Genomic DNA, 21,775 nt, shown 5'->3' with positions numbered 1-21,775 from the left:
TTTCAGTAACTCTGGCTCCCACGAATCCAATGTGAGAGATCGGACCTTGGAGCAGTGAACACCCAGACTCCTATTTATCCAAAAGGAAGAAAAGTGAAATGGTTACATGCCTCAAACCAGAATTTCTCATGCATCATAAAATGAACAAGATCAATACAGTTCCTATGTATTTATCTATACAGACGTAGCTATAGCAGAGTGGTATATGCATACACAGATGTACCTGCACACACAGGTACTGCAGCAAGCAATTACTTTTGAACCTATCTGTACAAACATTATAGTCAATTGTAATTCAGGCTCCACCATTTTTTCCAGGAGCTTGCAATCCATCCCTGGCTGGCAGCACAGAGCACACAGGCACACAGTACCTGTGGATACCAGAGCACTCAATGCACAGCAGAATGCCCAAGTTGATACTGGCCCAGCGAGGATCCGGCTGACCACAGTCACAGCACTGGTCATTCCCGGGTATGCTCTGCACTCTCTGCAAGATGGTCTCTCCTTTCACACTGCGCTCCCGGGAGTCGGTAGCAGAATCAATGCTGCTAGTCGATGGGGAAGCAGTCCGGTCCAGTCTCTGCAGGGAAAAAAGGGTTCTAGGATTCTGCAAAGCACTGTGGAACAAACCAGAGCTTTGCATAGCAGAGGCACTGATAGGAAGCATTACCTGAAGAAGAATAAAGTAGGGCTAGTCCAAGAAGGGAACGGGTAAAGCCTCATCAATCTCTGTTAATTGCCACAAGACGGCGCTGCACCCCATCCCTGCCCTGTGAGTGCAGGCAGCATGCAGACCATTGTCTGGCAAACTACTTGCTATCGTGATACTTTGCTTGCGCTTGTCCCAGCTAGGGAGCAAGCTCTTCCTAGGGGAACATAATTCCTAGGGGAACATCAATCCAGAGTGATGGCAAGAAAGTGAAGATGTCAGAACAACACTGATTTAAAACCTTGCCTTTTCCCCAGCCCAGCTTTATAAGCGTGGCTTTGGTTGGTGAGCAACTGTTGCCTTTGAGTTAGCACTGGCCTCAGCTCCCTCCCTTGAGGGCAGAAGAGTATTTTCAAATGGTCCACCCACAAACACTGGACCTGCCACAGCCCAAAAGCCCACTCTCAGGGCTCTGAGACACAGTTATGGATCCTTCATGACCCCCTCACTCACTTCAATATAGTAGCTGTCAGGACTCTCCCGGTATGCAGAAGCAATGCTAGCTTGAACAGCCTGAATCCAGGCCTGACGCAGCTTCTCTGAGTCAGCCTGCAGCATGCAGCTCCTGTGAAGGAAGGAAATGAGTTGGAAAGAGCAAAGGGACAGGGTGCACGTTTTGGTCAAAATGGTTCTACTTCATCCTAAGCACAGACATTCCAATGGGGGCAGCACCTTGATTTGACAGGCAAAGGGGCAAAAATTAATCCTACAAGCTTGTACTGTCAAAGGTGTTCCCGCTTCAAAAACTCCAGGCAGGTCTGCTAGCTGTTTTGAAAAGCTGACCATTGCCAGTTTCACTGGCTATATGCATATTAGGTACAAGTGGTCTAGATCTGGCTTATGCTGATGTCTGACAAACTTCATAGGGACTTGAGTACAGGCAAGGGTATCTCCCAGCCAACGTTTAATAGCCCAGGGCAGCATCTGCTCAAATCTAATCTCTTGCAGTTCTGTGCACAGTCCAGCTACCATGAGGATGGCCTAGGGAAGCCACCAAACTTACTTGGTAGGTGAGACGACCTCAAAGCAAAACCTCCTCTCTATATCTTCACACGGCTTGACAGTACAGAGCCGCAGGTCTTCCACCACTACCGTGAGGACATCCTGAAAGAGTGAGAAGAGGTGGCTTTGTTGGCTCCCTGAATATGTGTCATAACCAGGCCTCTCAGAAAACTCCTTCCCAAACCCTGCAGGTTAGCATAAGCTGAGCCCAGAAAGAGCAGAGCCAGCCCACCACCAGATAACTCTAGGGCAATAGGAAGGGGTTATACAGAATCAAAGCATAGGACAACATGCACATGAAGTGGCAGGCTTACTGGGGACTTCACTGATTTCCTCTGCTGAACAGGAATGTTTAGATCACCACAAACACCATCTGCTGCCGCTTAGTACTCAGTACAGTCTAACTTGGGAGCACAATAATGCCTGAATGGGCTTGCTGTCCCCCTGATCCAATTCCCCTCCCCACTCCCCCACCACGGTGCAGAAGTCCCCAGCAAAGCAGGGCACCAGACAAGCTGGCTAATCTGCCAGTGTTATCTGGTGTAGCCTCACTGACCTTTAGCTTTTTCTGGTACACCAGCTGACTGTTCTGTATGGAGAACCACCTCCTGAGGGAAGACAGATAGACAGACATCAGAACAAGTGAACAAGAGAGCTACAGAGAGGCAGTTTGTTCTACGGCAGAGCAGGATACGTCTCCATTTAAAAAGAGTGTAATTTATTCCAAGAACCTGGAAAGTAATGTCACAAGTAAAGCTCATACTTCTCCTGTACCCTCCCTTGGAGAACAAAGGATTTACAGCCTTAGGGAATGACTCCTGGCATTGAGATGCTGTGATGGCAAGTGTTCTAGATATGTCAACGTATAGGAAGGAAGGAAAGATGGGAAGAAACAATGGAGTAGTACAGTCCCATATTATGGTCTACGATTTCTGGGGCACAAGCCTGTGTGCGCACACTGACCCCACTGCAGGTAGTAAATCCAGTGCCTGTGGGACATGTTGCACTCGTTAGGGCATAGTTGCACTTGCATATATGCAGAGTGGTCATACTTGACATTTACTGGGGAACTTGGATTACTTGCACATGCCATGCCAGATGCAGTGTGCCTGCTGCCTCTCCATGCAGGGCCATCATAAGGCAAGCCAGAAATTCCTTGACACCATGAAGAAACTTCCAGGTGGGAAAAAGAAAAATCCATCTCAGAAAACCCTGCTAACCCAGAAAACCCTGAAACCAGGACACTAGCAGCTCTACAAATAGTGTTGGAGAAAATAATACTAGTGAGTTGTACATCTTGCTGTTTATATAGGCTATGCTACCGACCAGGCTGATTTCTCTGTAGCTACTACAGCCTATGAGAGGTCAAACAGTGCCAAATCTCCTGTTTCCTACGGCTAGAGTACAGACAGGTGTGTGTGAAGGGAGTCTACCTTCTTAGGAGGCAACAAATCACGAGCTAGCAGCTTTCCATTAAAACAAAAGCGACAGAAGGTCCACGTGATGCTGATAGCAGAGGTAATTCCCTGGCGTCTTAATCTACGGTGCTAAGTCCAAAACCCCAAGTCACTTCCTCATTCCAAGTTACAGCCTAAAATTTTGCAACCTGATCATCTTCATGGAGGGCAATGGGAGCCAGGACCACCGCTAAGCTTCAGGAAGAAGGTACTGGAATACTTGAGCATGAAGAGTCAAAGAGGCTTGCAGCAAGATGTTATTTAGAGCATGTATTACATACTCTGTTTGCAAAAGAACTAGGTTCCCTGATGTCCTGGTTTCAGCTGGGACAGAGTTAATGAGATGAGACAAGATTCTCTTTCTTTTGTCATTGCTGAAATATTAAACAGATAAAACGCAACAAAAGGACTTGACGTGTCTGTGGAGAAATGAGAAAATACAGGTAACTGGAGGCCATCCCATCTATGTGGGAGCCCATTTTGATGAGCTGATATCACTGATGCATCGTTCTGAGCTGCTGCGACAGCAGCAGTCTATGCTCAAGGAGCTCTGCTGTCACATGAAGCCAAGTGGAAAGTTTGTCTCTCAGGTTCCAGTCTCTGCTCCTGCTCCTTCCAGCTGTGCTCTCCTGCTCACCACCCCAGAGCATGCATTTCTGCCTGGTGCTGGCTTCTATCCCGATATCCTGAACTGTGGGTTTTGCTGTTCTCTTTGCCTGCCCCCTCCTGCTCACATGAGGGGGAGGCACTAACAGTGAATAGCTGAGTGACAGTAAGAAGGTGATGAGTAGGCTACAGGAGCTGTGAATAGCTAAGACGTGAGTAGATATGGCTAAGAGTGGGTGGGACTGAGGAGACAGAGATAGCTGTGAGGAGGATCCAGGCTGTGTATGACTGGGATGTAGGAGGATACAGGGAGGATAGCTGGGATTTGGGGGACAGGGAAAACTTGGAGCCCTTGACACTAACATTACTTCAGACATCAAGAAAACCAGAAAGTCCCAGAAGGTCACATTCCCTCCAGGATAAGTGCCCTTTGGAGTGACCCTTGAATTCACAGCCAGGGTCCTGCTAGGAGAAGGGAGTTGCCTGGAACCATTCCTCTGTATCACAAGAGTCAAGCACAGGTCTTGACATTAACCTGACACACTTTGGAATGACCTTCTGTTCTGCAAAAACATGTGGTGTCAGTGAACGAAGCCATACTATGGACAAAGGCTATACTTTGCTTAGGAAACACCAAGCAGGAAATCCCAAAAGCTTGATAAAAATTCAGCTAAGACACCTTCTCAGTGCAACAGCTTCTGAGGACTGCAATCGAACACTGTGATGCACTGTGTTATAGCTGCTGTTGTGGTTTCTGGTTCCTCCAAGTGCAAACCGGAGGACCAGAGAGCCTGAGGGGTAACAAAATTAAACTAAATTTGACAGGAACCTCCTTAGTACTAGGGGAAGCTTTAGAGAAGGAATCACTTATCTAACCAATTCAGAGATCTCTAATAATTTCAAACCTTTTTTCCATGCAAATACAGGCAGTTTCTGTTCATATCACAAACCGTCCACTGAACCATTTAGTGTTTATTTATTTCAAAGTCTAACAATTTCAGCATATTTCAGCCTTGCTGTGGTGTATGCTTTGAATGTATCCCATAGCCAAGTAAAAGATCTCTTAATATTGTATCATTTCCCTGTTATGTGAGAGGAGTAAATGTAGGTCAAAAAGGCATTGATCTTATGCATTAGAAGCTCACTGGAAGGGTTTGAATCCTTTTGCACAGCCACATATGAAGCCCATTGACTATCTCAAGGGAAACTAAACACACAAATATCGAGCAAGGCTAGAACATGAAACCTTTGCTTCCACTTTCCCAAGGTCTCTGGCAGCTGCAGAGACTCCTGACTAGTGCAGGAGATATACGAGCCTGGCATTCCCAGTGACCTATCAGATGAAATATGTATAAATTATTAAGAGCAGGGTCAGTGCACAGAAAGCCATTTCTCAGCTCCCAGCAGCACAGTTAATATTTCCATTCTCACATACCTCCCTGTCCCAAAATAGACAGGTTTGATACTCATGGCATGTCCTGCTGTGTTACTAAGGTATTTCTCTTAATTGTTACAAATTTACAGCTTTCCTAAGGCAAGACTCGAGCTGCATTGTGCCCTGTTTTCCCTTCATGGAACCTGGTCATTCTTCCATTGTGGAAGGCACTTTTTTTTCCTAGCATTTACTAAGACGCAGCAAAACACGAGCTGGCTCATTCCATGATGCAGCCTCAGGGGAATATACAGCTTCACAGAAAGAAGCATACTTGGTTTTGAACAGGAAAATAATAATCGCTTACATAAACTACACAGCATCTAGCTCTTTTAGTGATTAATGTACATGTCTTCAACACACCAATATCAAAAGACCTGCAAAGCAATTTGCAAGCTCAGCACATGAGTTATAACATGCTGGTAGAAAATTTGTGGTCTTAAAACACCATTGCAATAAAGCAGATACTTACTCCTCTTTTGCTCTGAGCTGACTTGGCGACACATAGCCAGGTTAGTGTGTTAATAAGGCTACATTAATCTCTCTTGAGATACTGTTTCTCTTGGGAGAACTTAGGCAGATGCAATTACACTAACACGGCTTCAGGTTCTGAACTTAACTTGCAGCCAACAGGTTCTGAGCAGAATCACAGAGTCACTGCAGTTGAAAGGGACCTCTTCAGATCTAGTCCAACCCTCCTGCTCAAGCAGGACCAGCTAGAGCAGGTTGCCCAGGTGGTTTTTTAATATCTCCACAGATAGAGATTTCACCACCTCTCTGGACAACCTGCTCCACTGCCTGACCATCCTCGCAATAAAAAAGCAGTTTCTTGGGTTCAGATGAAATTTCATGGGTTTAGTATGTGCCCAGTGCCTCTTGTCCTGTCACTAGGCACTGCTGAGAAGTCTGCCTCCCTCTTCTTCATTCCCTCCCATCAGGAATTTGTACGCTTTGATAAGATCCTCCCCCCTCCCCAAGCCTTCTCTTCTCCAGGCTGAACAGTTCCAGCTCTCTCAGCCTTTCCTCACGTGAGAGATGTTCCAATCCCCTTAATCATCTTCATGTCCCTTTACTGGACCCTCTCCAGCAAGTCCATATCTTTCTTGTGCTGGGGAGCCCAGAACTGGACACAATACTCCAGATGTGGCTTCACCAGTGCTGAGCAGAGAGTAAGGATCACCTCCCTCAACCTGCATGCAAAATGCTCCTAGAAGAAAAGTCTCTGTATACAGAAACTATCAAATCAACCTCATTTTAACTATTTTAACTATTTACCTTTTAGCTGCTTAGTTCAGAATCCTTTCAGTGATGATAACAGTTGCTAAGATCTCACTAAAAGTGAGGTGTGCTCCTGTGCAGGCAGTATTAGCTGTGTTCAGAGTCTTAGCCCAAATATCAAATGGAATATGAATTATTACTCACCGATTCCATGTTTTGAAAGCATTGCTAGCTCTCTTGAAGAGGTAGCCTTCCATCACCACTCCATTTGGGGCATCAACATTAAACTCCACCTTCGAGTCATCATAGGAGAAGTCCTGCAAATAGAAAGAAACTGAGACTCTAACATGACTGCACTCTCTAGGACCAAGATGGAGATAAGCCTAATCAAAACATCAAGAAGAAAAAACCACCTATATCAAAATCCTAAGGTTCAGGCAGAGCTGTCTCTCACAGCATATCCCTATGCCTTAGTGGGCTGCAGCCATGAATAGCAGTCATGAATTATCCTCCTTCCAGTAAGCTTATCTGTCCCTATTGTTTGCAGGGAAGTATTATACATGCTGTATTTCCCCCCTCTGGTAGCTGATAAGGAGAAAGGCAGGCAGCTTATCATCAAAAGGGCTAAAAATTCCCAAAATCTGGGGCAGTCTGCAATGGGAAATAAAGCAATAGAGATGCTTTTCACTGGCCAAGTGGGTTAGCAATGCTCCTGCCACCTCTCTGTTCTGCAAGGGGCCAGGAACAGAACAAACCCCAGGCTTTTCACACAAGGAAAACAGGCATGATTATTTTTAGAGGGGAAGACTTATCAATTCCATTTTCATTAGCTATCATCATATGCCATCTCCAATCTGTGCTCACTCAATTCTCTATGCTATGCTACTACTCAGAGCTGATTTGTCAGGTTTGGCACTGATTCATCAGATAGATCTCATGGATTCTGACAGCTGGTGAGCAAGACACAGAGCAGAGAGAATAGCAGCTGCTTTCACAGAACATGGGATCCTTCTCCCTGGGCAATGGTCTGCCTCCTTCCCAAGAGAAACTAGGTCATGAAACCCAAATGACTTTCCCCCCTAACCTGGGGAACCAAGGCACATTGTCTCTTTGCCCATCGATTCCACTCTAATGATGCATTCTACCCACACCTCCCTCTCTCTTGAGTGCAAATATTTCCCCCTGTACTACTTGGTTCAAAGACACAACAGTGTGGTGAAAACAGCCCCATTAAGTTAAGTGCCTTTCCTAGCTCAGCATATGAAGACCCTTGTGATGCTGTGTTGCTAGGCAACATGCACTTCACTCTCATTAAGATGAGTTATTTTCATGTTCAGAGATGCAAGCTTGCCTGGGAGGTGTCATAATAAGAATAATACTAATACAGAAGGAGGAGATGTAATGGGACAGGACTGAGTCATTCCTTGGAAAGACAGCATGATGCCCAATTAGACACTAGAAACTGCTGTAAGGCACCCAATTAAGAGAGTTCTGCTCAGCCCCAAATTTTCTTGCCATTAAGAATGTGAATCCCATGGGGGTCCTCTTCTGCAGATATCTGTCATGTACGTGTTGCAAACAAAAGCTAGAGGGAATTTTCCTCTAACGTGTAGATATTTGAATATGTGCTTTTTGTAGAGCTGCTGCAAAGTGATGATTCTATAAATTTTTGAGAATCTGCACTGTTTTATAATAAATAATGCAAACATCCAAAAATATGGACCTTGTTAAAAAGCACACAGCAAGTATAGGGCAAAACCCTTCGAAGCACATCTTAAAAATGACCACTTAGCTGTGCTTCACTTTGTAGAAGAGGTAAAAATAAGGGGGACAGTCTAAATATAATCACCTGACTTCTTCAGCTGTCTTTACATAATGAAGCAGTGTGATGGTAAGAAGGATATATTGCTGATGAGTGCAGGAGGAACAGATGGGCCATATGCGTCACTAGAGTAAATCCAGTAAAAACCAGTGGAGTCAAGCCAGGTGTGAACTTAACCTCATTGAGTCTGTATTGTATTACACCTCTCTATAAATTGAATGGCTAAAGCAGAACAGCTGAAGGCACATGGAGCTGTTCCTTGCTTTTGAAAGAACTCTAACCTGCACCAAGCCCAGTTTTAGAAAGAGAAAATTATACACAAAACCACCAAGCACATACACAGCTAAGACAACAGAGAGCCATCTGGATGATTGCCCAAACATAGAAACACATTGCTGGGACGAATGGCTTGTGTTTGCATTACTTTGAAGATATTTGTCTTCCTTGTGCTCTCATTGGTTAGGAAACATCCCCAGGACAAATTCTGCTCATATTTCTGCTGGTGTAATTCCTGAGCAACTCCACTGCTATCAACAGAACTACTGCAGGGCAATTGAGGGCAGAATATGCCGACCAGAGCCGTAAGCTGGATTTGTAAAGTAGGTACAAATCAAGGGAAAGATCCAAGGGAAAAGGATCAGTCTGCCTCTTCTCCCCAGGGCATGCAGCAGTCTGAACCTCAGGGCCACTTTGTTCCATTCCATTGCACTCTGCTTGGAAGCACCAGAAGTCTTTGCTACAAAGTTATTGGGAGTGTTGAGAGACCAAGGAAGCAACGGAAAGGGGAGGGTAAAAAAAAAAATCCAGAAATTAACACCTGATCAGTATTGGTTTTCCTTTCACTGCCAGGCAAAGGCCAAAAGGAAAATGTGCAGAAACGGCTCTGGAGCCGAAAGGCAAAATCACAGCAAATGCAACTGTGAAACTTCCAGCACACCAGAGCAAGCTTAAACTATGAGCTTAAACAGTGGATTCCTGGGCACATCTTCTTGCTGTAGCCCATACAGGGAACCTTCTTACCACAGCCACTGAAAAGAAAGGACAAGTTTCTGGAAAAAATTGTTACAAGAACATCTGTTGAAACCTGATTCTAGGTCAAAGCTAGCTTAGAAACTGTCTGAGGAGATCATCTTGCCAATGGTGTTGAAACATCATGGTAATGTGTGGCCACAGCTGGATACACAACAGATGTGTGACAATGAATCCCCTTAACTGGCAGACCTGCCCTTAATGTGTCAATGAATAGAACAGATACAGGGACACAAGAGGATTTTGATCCTGTTAATTCTGGGAAATAAGTCAAAGGGTCTGGGCTGATGGACATGGCTCCTGCTAAGCACATCATCAACTATGCCACCAGTAAGTCTCTTTGAGACTCTTACAAGGGATGCAGCGCATCTGTGGACTGTCTGAGTCCACGTAGAAATAGGAAATAAAAAACCTTCTAGCCTTGTAAGCCAAGCCGCGATGTCTGGGAGGTGCTGGTGGAGGAGGAATGTGTCAGCATTCTACAACATTCAATGTAACTTTCTTGATTCAAATCTTACCCTTGACAAAGCAGGGTAAGAGAGTGCACACGTATCCTTTCTCTTGTCCCCTCTTTTTCCATTTCTTGCTATACATGAGATTTTAATAAATCACCTTTTACTGAATTCTTCCCATCATTGCAATGTACACTCAGTAGGCAAGTCTGCTCTGAATGAGTTTGGACTGATTTATTACATCTGCATTTAGCATCTCGTTGTCTCTGTGATATGAAAAAATGCTTGACACAGAAAAAAGGCTTCCTAGGATTGGGATCTGAATGGCTTTGGCTACAACTGCACATGCGATCATGATTAGCAACAGCAGCGACACATTGGATCACACATTGGTAAAATAAATCAGACATCTTCCAAAATAAGAAACCAGATCTCTGCCATCATCTGCTTCCCTATCCTTCACTGACTTTTAGTAAATCACACCAATCTTGTCTCACTGTCCCCTCCCCTTCGCAGTCCTGTCACTCTTAGTTTACACTGCTGCCTGGGAACTGATATTCTTTTAGAAATGACATCACAATGGTTTCCATGGGAGCACACTGAATGCTGCTGAAGCAACAATGAAGTAACACATTCCAAGAGACACATCCATAGGGATGTAAAAAAGGATATTAATGCAGACACTTTCAAACCAGCAAATGGAAAGCAAAATCCCAGCACAGGCACAGACCCATGAAAGAAGAAAAAAGAAAAAAAAAGAAAAACCACTATTTGGAGGTTGCCTCATGGCCCACTTGCTTAAGAACTCCCTTGTCCATCTCCACACAGCACGCACAGAGACTGCTTGCATTGCAGAGGCCAGACAAGCTCTTCCAATTGCTCTTGTGAAGCCAGCTTTTCATGCAGAGAAAATGGCTGATAAAATTAAATAAACCTCCAGCTTCAGTGAGCTGACTTAATATGAAGAGCAAAGGTGCTCCCCAACAGCCTGGAATCCTTGGCAGGGCAGGAGGGTGTCTTAAGTAAGGAGCCCTGCCTGAGAGCATACCCACTGAAGTAGGAAAGTCTTGTTTATAGGTTCATTCCTGTTCCAAAGAGCACAACCCCTGGCTGCAAACAGATAGAACCTTTCTCTAAAATACCAAGACTTCCTTAAAATTCTTTAAAATACATCACTATGGCAATGGCCCTCCCTGAAAAGCCATAGCATTACCCCCTCACTGCATCAATTCAATTTGGAAATAATGATACTCTCCTTTTCCGTACAATGTTTTGATTTCTACTGATAGAAGACACTATCAAAACTATGCAACCATGACCAGTGAATCATTTCAGCCCAGGTGTTTTTAGATATTCAGAGAAACGTATCTTACTACCAAACTTCCATGTTATTTTATTTTGAAATCAATACCATTTAGGATAAGCGACAACACATGCAATACATGCTTTCCCTCATAGAAGACAAAGGCTTTATACAAAAGTGCCCTCTCTACTTAAGTAATCAATGATGCTCAGTATTTAACAATAATATTATGTACACTCTAACAGCACCACACATCGAAAAGAACTTCTCCTGGAGGTGAGTTGAAAGCTGTATGTGACAAGTTTGGCTATTCGATTCTAAAGAGAACATAATTCAGAGGAATATTCACATTCCCTAAAGATGCACACACACCCCTTCCACACAAACACTGGTGCATGCACATTCTGTTCTCTTCTGGCGCCTGAATATATTTCAACCTTTTCTCTATCTGGCTATTTTTACCTCTGTGTATATACTGTGTACAATCCAAGACCCTCAGAGGCAGATGGAATTTGGAGGAGGGCTTCCCCACCTACATTCCCGTTCTGCGCAGACAGTTTTCATTCATTCCGGCCAAATCCCATTTACAGACCTTTTGTTTCTTGAATTTCCTAATGCCAAATGATCTCCCTGCTCTGCAGATTGCCAGCAGATGATGCACAGAGATCTGTGCCCTGCCCCAGAGCTTTTCCATCCCAGTAACAGAACCAAACACATTTGCTCTCCTGCAAATGCTAAAGCTGTACTGGCTTTTGGGTCACATCAGCAAGCAAGGTCCTACAGGCACAATCCTTGCTCCCCCAGGGAAAAGTGCCCTCTAAACTTTCTCCCCAAGTCAAACCAACCCTGCAGGAGTCTCCTTACCAGGAGGTATTCAAGCCTGCCGAAAATCTTCATGATGTCAGCTGCAAGGGAGGTTTTGCTGCTCTTGCCTAGAGAGCAGGGAGCAGCTCTGTGTGTCCTCTCTCTCTCTGTTCGCTCTCTAGAGTAGCATCTCTGCTAAGCACTGTGGGCTGGCAGGGAAGGAGGGATTTCTTTTTCAGCCCCTTCTCCTTTACCCCTCCTACTCCTTTTGGGGAAGCTTTAAGCTCTGCCGTTGGCTCCTGTCAAAGCAAGGGGCACTAGGCGAAGGAAGTCTGCTGGCCTCTGGGGACCACCTGCTTACCCCCCCTCCTCCTGCCTCCTATTCACAGTCAATCAGCTTAGAGCAAGGGCTAATTATCATACAGCTGTCATGGAGGCACAGAAGGGAGTGGGAGAAGCCAAGCAACACAGAGCAAAGTTGACAGGAAGATGCTCACCGAATGCCTCCCTGACCTTAACAGAGCCAGGCTTGTGCGCCTTTAGCAGGGTCGGCTTCCCCCAGCTTCTTGGAGCAGAGCCACCCTTTGGCCAGTAATTCCACCCCTGCTCCACCGCAGCCACAGGAATCGGGGTGTTGAAGTGCCATATGGCCCCTGGTTTGTTCGCTACCAGCTGGACTAAATGAGGCAGAGAGCTCTGCCTTGGCACTTCATCCTCCCTGTGCAAACGGGCAACAGAAGCACAGTTGCTTTCCCCGCCACTCCGGACCAGGGAATAGGTATAAGTCTGCAAAGGAGATTTTACATCGCCCTGTATTCTTCCACTTTCAGAGACTGGCCTGTCAGTTTTGGTGCAATAGAAGGATTCGGGAAGGTCAGGATCTGTGAGGGAGAACTGGTTTAAACGTTAACATTTCTCTCATCGTTCCCCATTGGAAAAAATTCCTAGGCCTGCATGTTCCAGTGCTAAGTTCTCCAAAATTTTTCTCCTAAGTGGTCCAATCTACACCAGGCTCTGTGTGTCTTTGTGCATCCATCTGAAGCAACTGAGCCCACATAAAAACATACAACCTCATTACATGTGTGATTTAAGACAATTTAGTTCAATGCACAGGAGAAATGTGGGAAGCTACAAGACTGTCTCCTCAACTTTTGCAGAAATGTATTCCATACCGCAGTCCTTGCACACATGCATCCCACACACAGTCAGGAGAAAGGCACCCCTTCAAGCTGAAGCTCTCCTCTCTCTTTACACAACAGAAGGATAACTCAAATATTTATTGTAGCTCATAAAAATTGAGACTCTTCCTTTCCCTCTTACTGATTTTATTGGAACCCTCTTTATATAAGTGAGCATTATTTTCATACAAAGCGTGAAGCTGCAAATGGAGATCTTTAAGGTTTTGGAGCTGGGAAGGCAGAAAGGGCAGCAGTTAAAATGACAGCTTGAAATTATAGCTGCCCTAGAAATCTGCCTCAAAGGCGGCAGATGTTCCGTGAGGGAAGATGGGGAAAAGGTGGCATAGGAAAGAGGCACCTAAATTACAGTATCAAAGAAAACAGTCAAGATTTGCACTGAGTTTTTCTCTCCTACCAGATTTATTTTAATTAAAACAATAATGAAACAAAATGCCACAGACCACTTCCTTATGAACATGGCTCTTCGAAGGCTGCCCTCCATGCCTCACAAAGCTGCCCAAAGACAATTAAATTCCCATCTTTAGAATCTGCACAGCTCCCCCACCCCAAGAACACTTCAAAAGGTATTATTTAAACTGGATTTCCTCCCTTTTTGTCATGCCTTAACAGGCTGTTTGGCAAGACACTGTGTTGAGGAAAATAGGATACTTCTGCCACCACTCTCTAATTAAGCACAACTAAATCTCCCAATTTTTCCAGAGACCAGAGGGTATTCTGGGCTCAACATGAAGACATATATTCAAAGACATGCTCTGCTCCCTTTGGAGGCAGCAAGATGCTCACCAGATGCAGAGTGCCATGCTCCATTGCAAAGGGAGGAGCAACACTGACTCAGAGTAGCTGAAAAGCAGTCTCATAACATTTCCAGGCAGGAAGCTTTAAATCCTAAATTGCAGTAGGAATGTTCAGCTCTCTTACAAGCTGAGCACACAGAGAGACACAGCTCTATGCACATGTATCCTGATGAAGAGTAATTGCTCGTTCTCCCTCTTGGAACCTGACCTCTGCTTCATTCCCTACTAGTCCAGTCAGCAAAGCCACATAAAGAGATTTAACTGAAATGCACTGCACTAGAGAGATTTTCCATGTTCCCTTGAATGAAGTCATCACTCCAGCAGAGTCCCAGGGGAGCTGAGAGTTCACAAATGGATTTACCCCTCCCTCAGAACACTTAATCAAAGGGAGCATATGCACAGGCCAATTCACAGGGAATGTCTGTCATTCTGTTTTCAAATCTGGTTACGTTTCCATTTCATGGGTTATGACACTTTTGAGAGATAGCATTAGCAAGAAAACAACAGCCACTTAGATTCCTCCTGTTGAGAAGTATTGATCCACACAAGTGCCTGCCAGATATGGACTCCTTAGCGATTCCTACTCAGGCCTTGGTCCATGAACAGCTATTTCTCAGGGCTCTCTGAAATCCCCTTTTACTGTGTCCACAGAGCATGACAGTTTTTGTTTGAGAGAGTGTGTGTGTGTTGAAAGTCCACCAATGCCCTCTGTTAGGAGCCTGTGCAGCCAATTCACCTCCCACCAGATCCATGGTCCTCAAAGGCTCCCAGGCACCAAACACGCATTAAGTGCCAGCCAAGTACTGCTGCCACTGCAAGACTGAACTCTGAGTCAAGACTGACCACCACACAGAGTAGAGGGAACTGAAATCTTATTTTAGCACAGGACTGAAAGCAACTTTGATGAGGATGAAACTAAACTCACTTGAACCTGGGCTTAAAAATTACATCTCCAGTGTTCAGGTTACAGCACTAATGCTATGGCAAGGTTTCTTTGTTTTGTTTTCAAAGGCAGGACTGAGTAAATATCCAGAGCAGCAAGGTGCTAATTCTGAGAAATGAAGATGTCAGAAGAAGGAAATACACGTGGGTACTCACCTGCAGGAGGGTCTGCAGGGGCAGGTCAGCAATCCATGAAGAAAAGAAGGAAAAGAAAAAAAAATTAGTTGAAATTTCTTCAAGCCTCAGATTTGGAATCATTCCCAGATGAATGGTCTGGAAAATCAGAGCCCACATTAACCAAAGATGCCTCCTTACTGAAGGCTCAGACTTGTTTGATAATAAATCCTATTATCTTGCCCATTCATGGTGGTTACTCCCAATTACAGCAGATGAGAAGACACACCTAGTGGGTTACCATAGCTCAGCTGAAAACAACAGCTTGCTCAGCCACAGCAACTCTATTGCTTGGGCCTCCAGGGACCTTTCCAAAGTTATGCTGCTCAAGGCTGTAGCCATGTCACATCACGGGAGCTAAGCAAGAATCAGCTGAACTGCAGTTTGGAGCAGACTTGCATGAAAGGAGTTCACTGTAGCACACTCCTCTCAATAGCAGCATGGAGTCCTGCTCTCTCTCCCCCATGACCCGTTAACATCACTTCAGTGCAGTGTGAGCTCCCTATGAATGAAGAAAAGGCCCTGCAGCAAGTCTTGTCTATGGGTACCAAAGCAGTGCATCCACTCATTCGTCTGCTGGATGACTTAGCAGGGACTCTGGCCATCTAGTTGGGTTGGGCACTCAGGCATGCTGCCATATTGCTGCCTCACTACGGGGCAAGGCAGTGAGAGGCAGGGAGAAGTGTCAGAAGGGACACGCTAATACTGCAGTAGCTGGAGATCACAGGGCTTGCCAGATAAAAGCTAGCTTGCTCAGTCAGAGGAACAATGCGAGATGGGGAGGAGAGAGAAGAAAAGAAAAAAAAAAAGGGTGGGAGAGAAGTGCTCTAACCTCTCCCGAAAAGCAGCTCTCCTATGCAGTCAAGTTGCTTTCAGAGGCAATTGCAAACTACATTCACTCCTTTATCTCAGAGCCATTTACAGAACACAAAACTTTAAATCCTCCCACATCCTCAGTAGCAAAGAGGGAGACAAAGCATAGAAGGAAGGCTTGCTCAGAAGCAGATCAGGTCAGCTGCAGAGCTAGGACAACAACCCAGGTGCCCTGACTCATGGGGTCCTCCCCATGTCCCTCCCCCTTGTGTACTCAGATGTATCAGTAGCTGAATGCCCTGCATTTGATGAGGCCTACCTACTAGCTAGACCTCCCAGCATCCACAAGGTTATTACTTTCACCTCAGCAACTTCTGCTGCTACTGCTCCAGGCTGTGAAAGACTAACCCAGCAAGGCGCCTCATCAGATGGCAGTTGCCACTGTGATCCGGACAACCACACTGATAGAGAGAAGTGCTGCTTGCACAAAGCTGCAGCCCCAGGACTCACCCTCTGCTGTATCAGTGCATGCTTGTGCTCCATCTCCCTCTTCTCCACTGCAGAATCAATCACCAGCTGGTCCAGCTAAAGGCAGGGAGGAGAACACCAGGTATAAAAGTCAGGAAGGAGGTTTAGGAGCCACTGTCCATCTCTGCTTCCCTGCTCTGGGATTACACCCGCCCTACCTAAGATCGTAAGTCCCCACAAGCGTGGAAAAGGGCTGTGTTTGGGTGTGCACTGAAAGTAACCATAGCTCTTGGCTGTCACCCCATAGTGCAGCATGGCTCATCCAACATCCAGCCAGCATGATGCTCTGACCGCTCCCTGATTACCAAGTATGGCAGCTGAATAGGAAGGAGGATGTCCTTTCAGGGTGAAGGGGTATAAACAGGTAGATCAAGTCAACCATATTCCCCGTCTCCTCACCTCTGTGGCTAGTTTCTTCATGTAGGGATCTAGTTCATGGAGAAGACTGTAGCCCTGCTGGAAAAAGGTGTACTGGGCATGCATGAAGGACAGCATCTGGGGAGGGAAACAACAGCAAGGTCAGAACAGGTTCTGGGACAAAGTGAGTGTGAAAAGTCCTTATTCCTTATAACCCACAAACAAGTCTCGTCAAGGTCTAACCCTTTCCCTTCCCAAAGCAATCTATCCATTAGATGCCTCTCCCTCTTCTTTCTTCCTCTCACAAATCCTTCCGCACTGTCAGACAACCCCTGTTGTGAGCACAAAGCAGTGTCCTTCACCCCTGAAAGTCCCCTCCAGTTCTGGCCTGTGGAGTATCTTGCCGGTCCTTCGTTCTCCCCTCTTGTTAGCATACCTGCAGCCCCCAGAGCAGTCTCAGACAGTATCTCCAGGGCAGACCGAGGAGTCAGTATGTCGACCCATGCAACCTGAAATGGAGAGGGCTGCCTTTCATTGAGTCAGTGAGAGCAGCCACAGGAAAACACAGAGAGCCCTTACCGCATCCAGTATTTCAAACTTCTTCTTGGCCTGCAGGACGTTGATCTGCGAAGGAATCGAGATAAGACTCTCAGCATCAGCAGCACTAAGCAGTCCGGCATAGAGATCTATGTACAAACAACTTGCTGCGATACCCCTAGCAGCAAACCACAAACTATTCAAGGACAGTTCCAGAAAGTTAGTTTCTGAGAAAACAGTTCTGGTGAGTTCGAGATGGAATAAAAAGGGAAACAGCATAGATGCATTTTCTGGCCTGGGCTGCTACTAATTAAGGTCACTGCTAGATGTATGGCTGTACATAGGCTGACAACAAACAGTGACCCCAGAGTGCAATTTGGTATCATAAGAAGGAGATGTTTAATCTATCAGGTCACCGCTTTGATTTCTCTTAGCTGGCTGAGAGGTACCAGTGTAGTGTTAGGGTTTTTTCAGTAATTGTAGTGAAGCCAGCCAGGAAACTGTGGTACCTGTGGGAGGGCTAAGTTCTCAGTGTGCACACCCTTTGTACACCCATTTTTCTTGGAGAAAAGTGCATGACTGACTGCCTGCCCTAGAGACCATCACACCCCTTCCACACAGAAGCAGCAGCAGCTCAGTATTTCCTGTGCCAGCCCTGATGTGCTTGGGCTCCTGGGATGGAAGAAAAGGCCTTCCAGCACATTCAGGCTTACACCTCCTCCCTGGACAGGGAAGAATTGCAATACCTCTTGCAATGGCAAGATAGCATTGCTTTGGAAACACACTCTGCTACTGCAAAAGAACCAGTTTGGAGTATTTACTGTAAGGATAGGAAAGTCTGGCCATTCTTCGAGTCCTCCAGCAGGTGGTTAGCAAAGTGGCTGTAGAAGCTCATCTTTGACACCTCAGAGTTCACTGCCTGCATCTTTGATCAGAAAAGTCCCACCTAAAATCCCTGCCATAAAAAACCTTGGGCACAATACAGCAAGGTGCTATGTCCTGACTCTTTCTCTCTCTCTTTCCAGTATTGTCCTATGACACTGGGAAAATGAGTGCTAACCCCTACTCCATGCAATTGCACAGTTACAGCATGTTTTGGAGTAAACGGCAATCTTCACGCTAAAATGAAGAATAGGAAGACTGGAATAACCTAGGACTATGAGGTATGTAGGAAGAACAAGAAAGATAGTATCTGTTTCTAATGTTCATCACTCTAACAGTGAGACTACACCATCAGCATCCTTAGAAACAAAGATAAAACTATTGCACATCTCCTTTAACTGGGGACAAAGGCAAGCTCTGTGAGACCTAGTATGTTTCTCTGATACTAGACCACGGATCGGGAAGTGAAAAATATCCTTGAGATTTAAAAATAATTTAAAAAAATTCAAGAGGCTGAGAACTGACCCAGGAGAATATAATTTCAAAAGTAAAAAATGAATAGCACATAGTTACCTATTAGCTTGCCCACAGACCCCATGAGCTACGCTGAGAAGTCATACAAGTGCTGCAGTTAGCACTAAAGAAACTGTCAAATGTAGCAGAAGCTTTCGATGGGGCTTCAGCTGTCAGTGTCATGAATAATGTGTTACCATGACAAAAAATTTGTTCCAGTGTGTTAATAACTCGCTTATAAATGCCACATCAGTTTGTTTAGAAGCACAATGCTTGCAGTAACTGAACCTAAAACTAGATGAAAGTTACTGAAGGGCAGCTTACTGGTGCTTGTCACAGTTTTGCTTGGAACAGCATCCGTGAGGCATACCAAGATCAGCCTCCAGATTCTGTACTAGGCAGCCTGGTCATCAGCTCCAGCAATACAGGAGGGGAGACAAAGTAATTCAGGTATATCCCCAGCCTCCTAGATCCCTCTTTTCCGCATCCAGTGTACTAGGTGTAAAAAAAAAACCAAACCAACAAACAAACCATAAAAAAAGGATTGGGACTAGTAACCGTGCTTTGTATCAACAGATAGTTTACTCCATAGCAGTAACTCCTCCTGGCCATTTATAGCCATAAACCAGCCACTATAATAATAGAAATGTGCTACATTACAGTGAAAATTCTTGCCCTGAATTGTGCTTTACTGGGTCCTGATCCTTTTGGCTCTCTTCAAGGTGTGCAAGTAATCCTTCAAGTTTGTCAACAGGCCTGAAATTGGCATGGTCAAAGTCAAAGATGATGAAGATGAGTTCTGCAAGATGCGAAATGTGCAACAGATCCACAAAACAGGGTCTGTCCCTCTGGAGGCTGGAGAGAAAACAGAGGGTGCTGGTTGGAAGATTTTCTGCATGTAGCATTTGCCTGAGGACCAACTAGGACTTTTCTGCCAATACACTGCCCTCCATAGCAGATTCCACCATGGCAAATTCTGGGACTTGATTTTTACTGCCAGCCAAGTTGTCCCTTTTCCCAGGTATCCAAGTTGGGATTTGTGGTGGGACACTTTAACTTAATGCAACTAGGATATAGTTTTAATTCATTATGGGGGTGCCCTTCAGTTGTGTGGACATTTAAGGTCAGGAAAAGATCTCCTTTCAGATATAAGAGAGTAACATGATAAGTCTCCTCACTATATCCTTAATTAAATACCAAAGGATGCCTGGACAAGTTCATATCTATGCATTTCAAAACTGATGGATTTAGACTGGTACCTTGCAGTGGACCAACAGGGAAACCTCCCACAGTATTGGATCAGCACATTAAAGGAAGTCTCACTCTTTGTCAGTGGGAGAAACAGAGGGAGCTTACTATAGTGTGACCTTACCAGCAAATACAGTTCCATTCATGTCTAAATCCTAGATGCAAAAAAATGCAATCCTAAAGGAGGATCAATGACATGCATGATTTATACTTTAAATGGAAAGCATTGTCTTTCTATCCACAGCTGCCAGAGCATGTGACATCAGAGACTACCTCATGATCAGACAGAACGTGTTGGCAGATGGTCTTAGTTCAGTGCTGCAGGAGTGACAGCTAGTGGAGGCACACGTGGATCAATATTAACACTGAATTTGTCTGCTTAATACACCCACTGCCTGAAAGGGGAGACCTGACATGAAGCCTATGAATGATTCAGAGAAAAATCCTTGACCATTCTGGGTGCAGTAAGTGAGTGCTCCTGCAGGAAATCTCCCACTGGGAAGAGAAATTCAGTCTAAGGCAGTATGTTTAATTTCTCTTACTGAAAAAAAATGATTAAGACTTCCCTTCTCAGGTACACTGTAGCATTTCTAGGAAGGAGAACATGTCTCAGACATGAAGAGTGATGTCAGTGCCACACGAAAGCATAAACATAGGTAAGCACACATTCCCACACAGACTCATAACATAATACAGGTTGGAAGGGACCTCCCGACATTATCTGTCCAATTGCCTGGGCAAAGCAAGACTGACTTCAAAGTTAGACGAAGTTGCTCAGAGCCTGATGCCATTGACTGTGAATCTCTTTGGCTCCCTGTTCCAGTGCTGCATAACTCCAAAAACTTTTTTGCATTGTATTCAACTGGAATGGTGACTGTTGCAACATATGCAGGCATGCACTGTGCACATACATATACGTACCCACATACATCCACCCAGATGCATATTCGCACATGCACACACATCCATCTGGAGTTTCCAGCTTGAACACAGGTACACACACATGGATGATTACATGTGTACACAGATCCAGCCATTTACCCTTAAGACCATGTTCTACATGTAGGAGCAGACAATGATTTGCAAGAGAACACTTGATAGTGTTGTGTTCAGTCCCTCGCTTTCAGTAGTTTCATGACATTGCTTTGCCAGACTCTCTGGAGAGTTAAAGATCAAAGCAGCTAAGGATTTGGGGAAGAGCCTCCCCTCTCTTACACCACTTATACTGACATCCTGTGACTGTTTCAAGCGGATGTGATCAGCTACAGAAGTCATAGCCCCACCAGTGAAGGTCCTCTCATACCAGCACAGCCTACTCTTTTCTATAGACAGGCTGGATTATGCCAAAAAGCAGCTCAAAAAACCCTGGGACCTACTGCAGTACAGGGCTTTGCTAAGCCATACATGGGTTCATAGTGGTTCAACTAAACCAGGGCCTGGAACTAGAGCAAACCTTGGTGGTTTCATGCTCCATCACACACCAGTTCTAAGGACTCACTGCCTCAGCCAGCAGAGGGCAAAACATCCAATGGCTTAGTAATTCAGTACCCTTTTGAACCCAACTGTAAGACCCCACCTGCCCCTTCTCATCCCTCAACTTCTTCATTCCCTACAGTAGATTATTTAGCAATTTGCCTGTGATGTCTTGTTCTGTACTGGAAAATCCAGTCAGAGCTGGTGGCACAGATACCAACCTGCAACACGTAGTCTAGGGCCAGATGCCGGAAACACTTTCTGGTTATGGTCAAGGTGCCTGTTGCCTCCTCCACTTCGTGGGGCTTGTGCCGAGGTGCCTGGGCATTCTTCACCAGCGAAATCTCCATGTCCTCTCGCACCTTGTCAAACTGCTTCTTGGTTTCCTTGAACTTCCGGACATCACTGGAACCCAAAGAAGATGAGGTGGTGAGAATCATTGTTGCAAAGCAGCCAGAATAGTGCTAATACCAGCAGAGTG

General features: G+C 45.3%; 1 protein-coding gene across 1 annotated transcript in view; it reads right to left on the bottom strand.

Moving 5' to 3' along the window:
• ACAP3 (ArfGAP with coiled-coil, ankyrin repeat and PH domains 3) overlaps positions 1-21,775 on the bottom strand; it is a 100,525-nt gene that overhangs the window by 17,193 nt on the left and 61,557 nt on the right. The window contains exons 6-16 of the mRNA XM_075027253.1: positions 21,516-21,699; positions 17,221-17,265; positions 16,684-16,779; positions 16,267-16,341; positions 14,926-14,937; positions 6,629-6,741; positions 2,268-2,319; positions 1,713-1,813; positions 1,163-1,274; positions 372-580; positions 1-70 (exon numbers count right to left, since the gene is read on the bottom strand). Of these exons, the coding sequence (XP_074883354.1) occupies positions 1-70; positions 372-580; positions 1,163-1,274; positions 1,713-1,813; positions 2,268-2,319; positions 6,629-6,741; positions 14,926-14,937; positions 16,267-16,341; positions 16,684-16,779; positions 17,221-17,265; positions 21,516-21,699 (1,069 nt within the window). The remainder of the gene's footprint in view (positions 71-371; positions 581-1,162; positions 1,275-1,712; positions 1,814-2,267; positions 2,320-6,628; positions 6,742-14,925; positions 14,938-16,266; positions 16,342-16,683; positions 16,780-17,220; positions 17,266-21,515; positions 21,700-21,775) is intronic.

This window comes from Buteo buteo, chromosome 5 (assembly GCF_964188355.1).
Source record: "Buteo buteo chromosome 5, bButBut1.hap1.1, whole genome shotgun sequence".
Lineage (NCBI taxonomy): Eukaryota > Metazoa > Chordata > Aves > Accipitriformes > Accipitridae > Buteo > Buteo buteo.
This window is presented reverse-complemented; position numbering and strand designations above follow the sequence as displayed.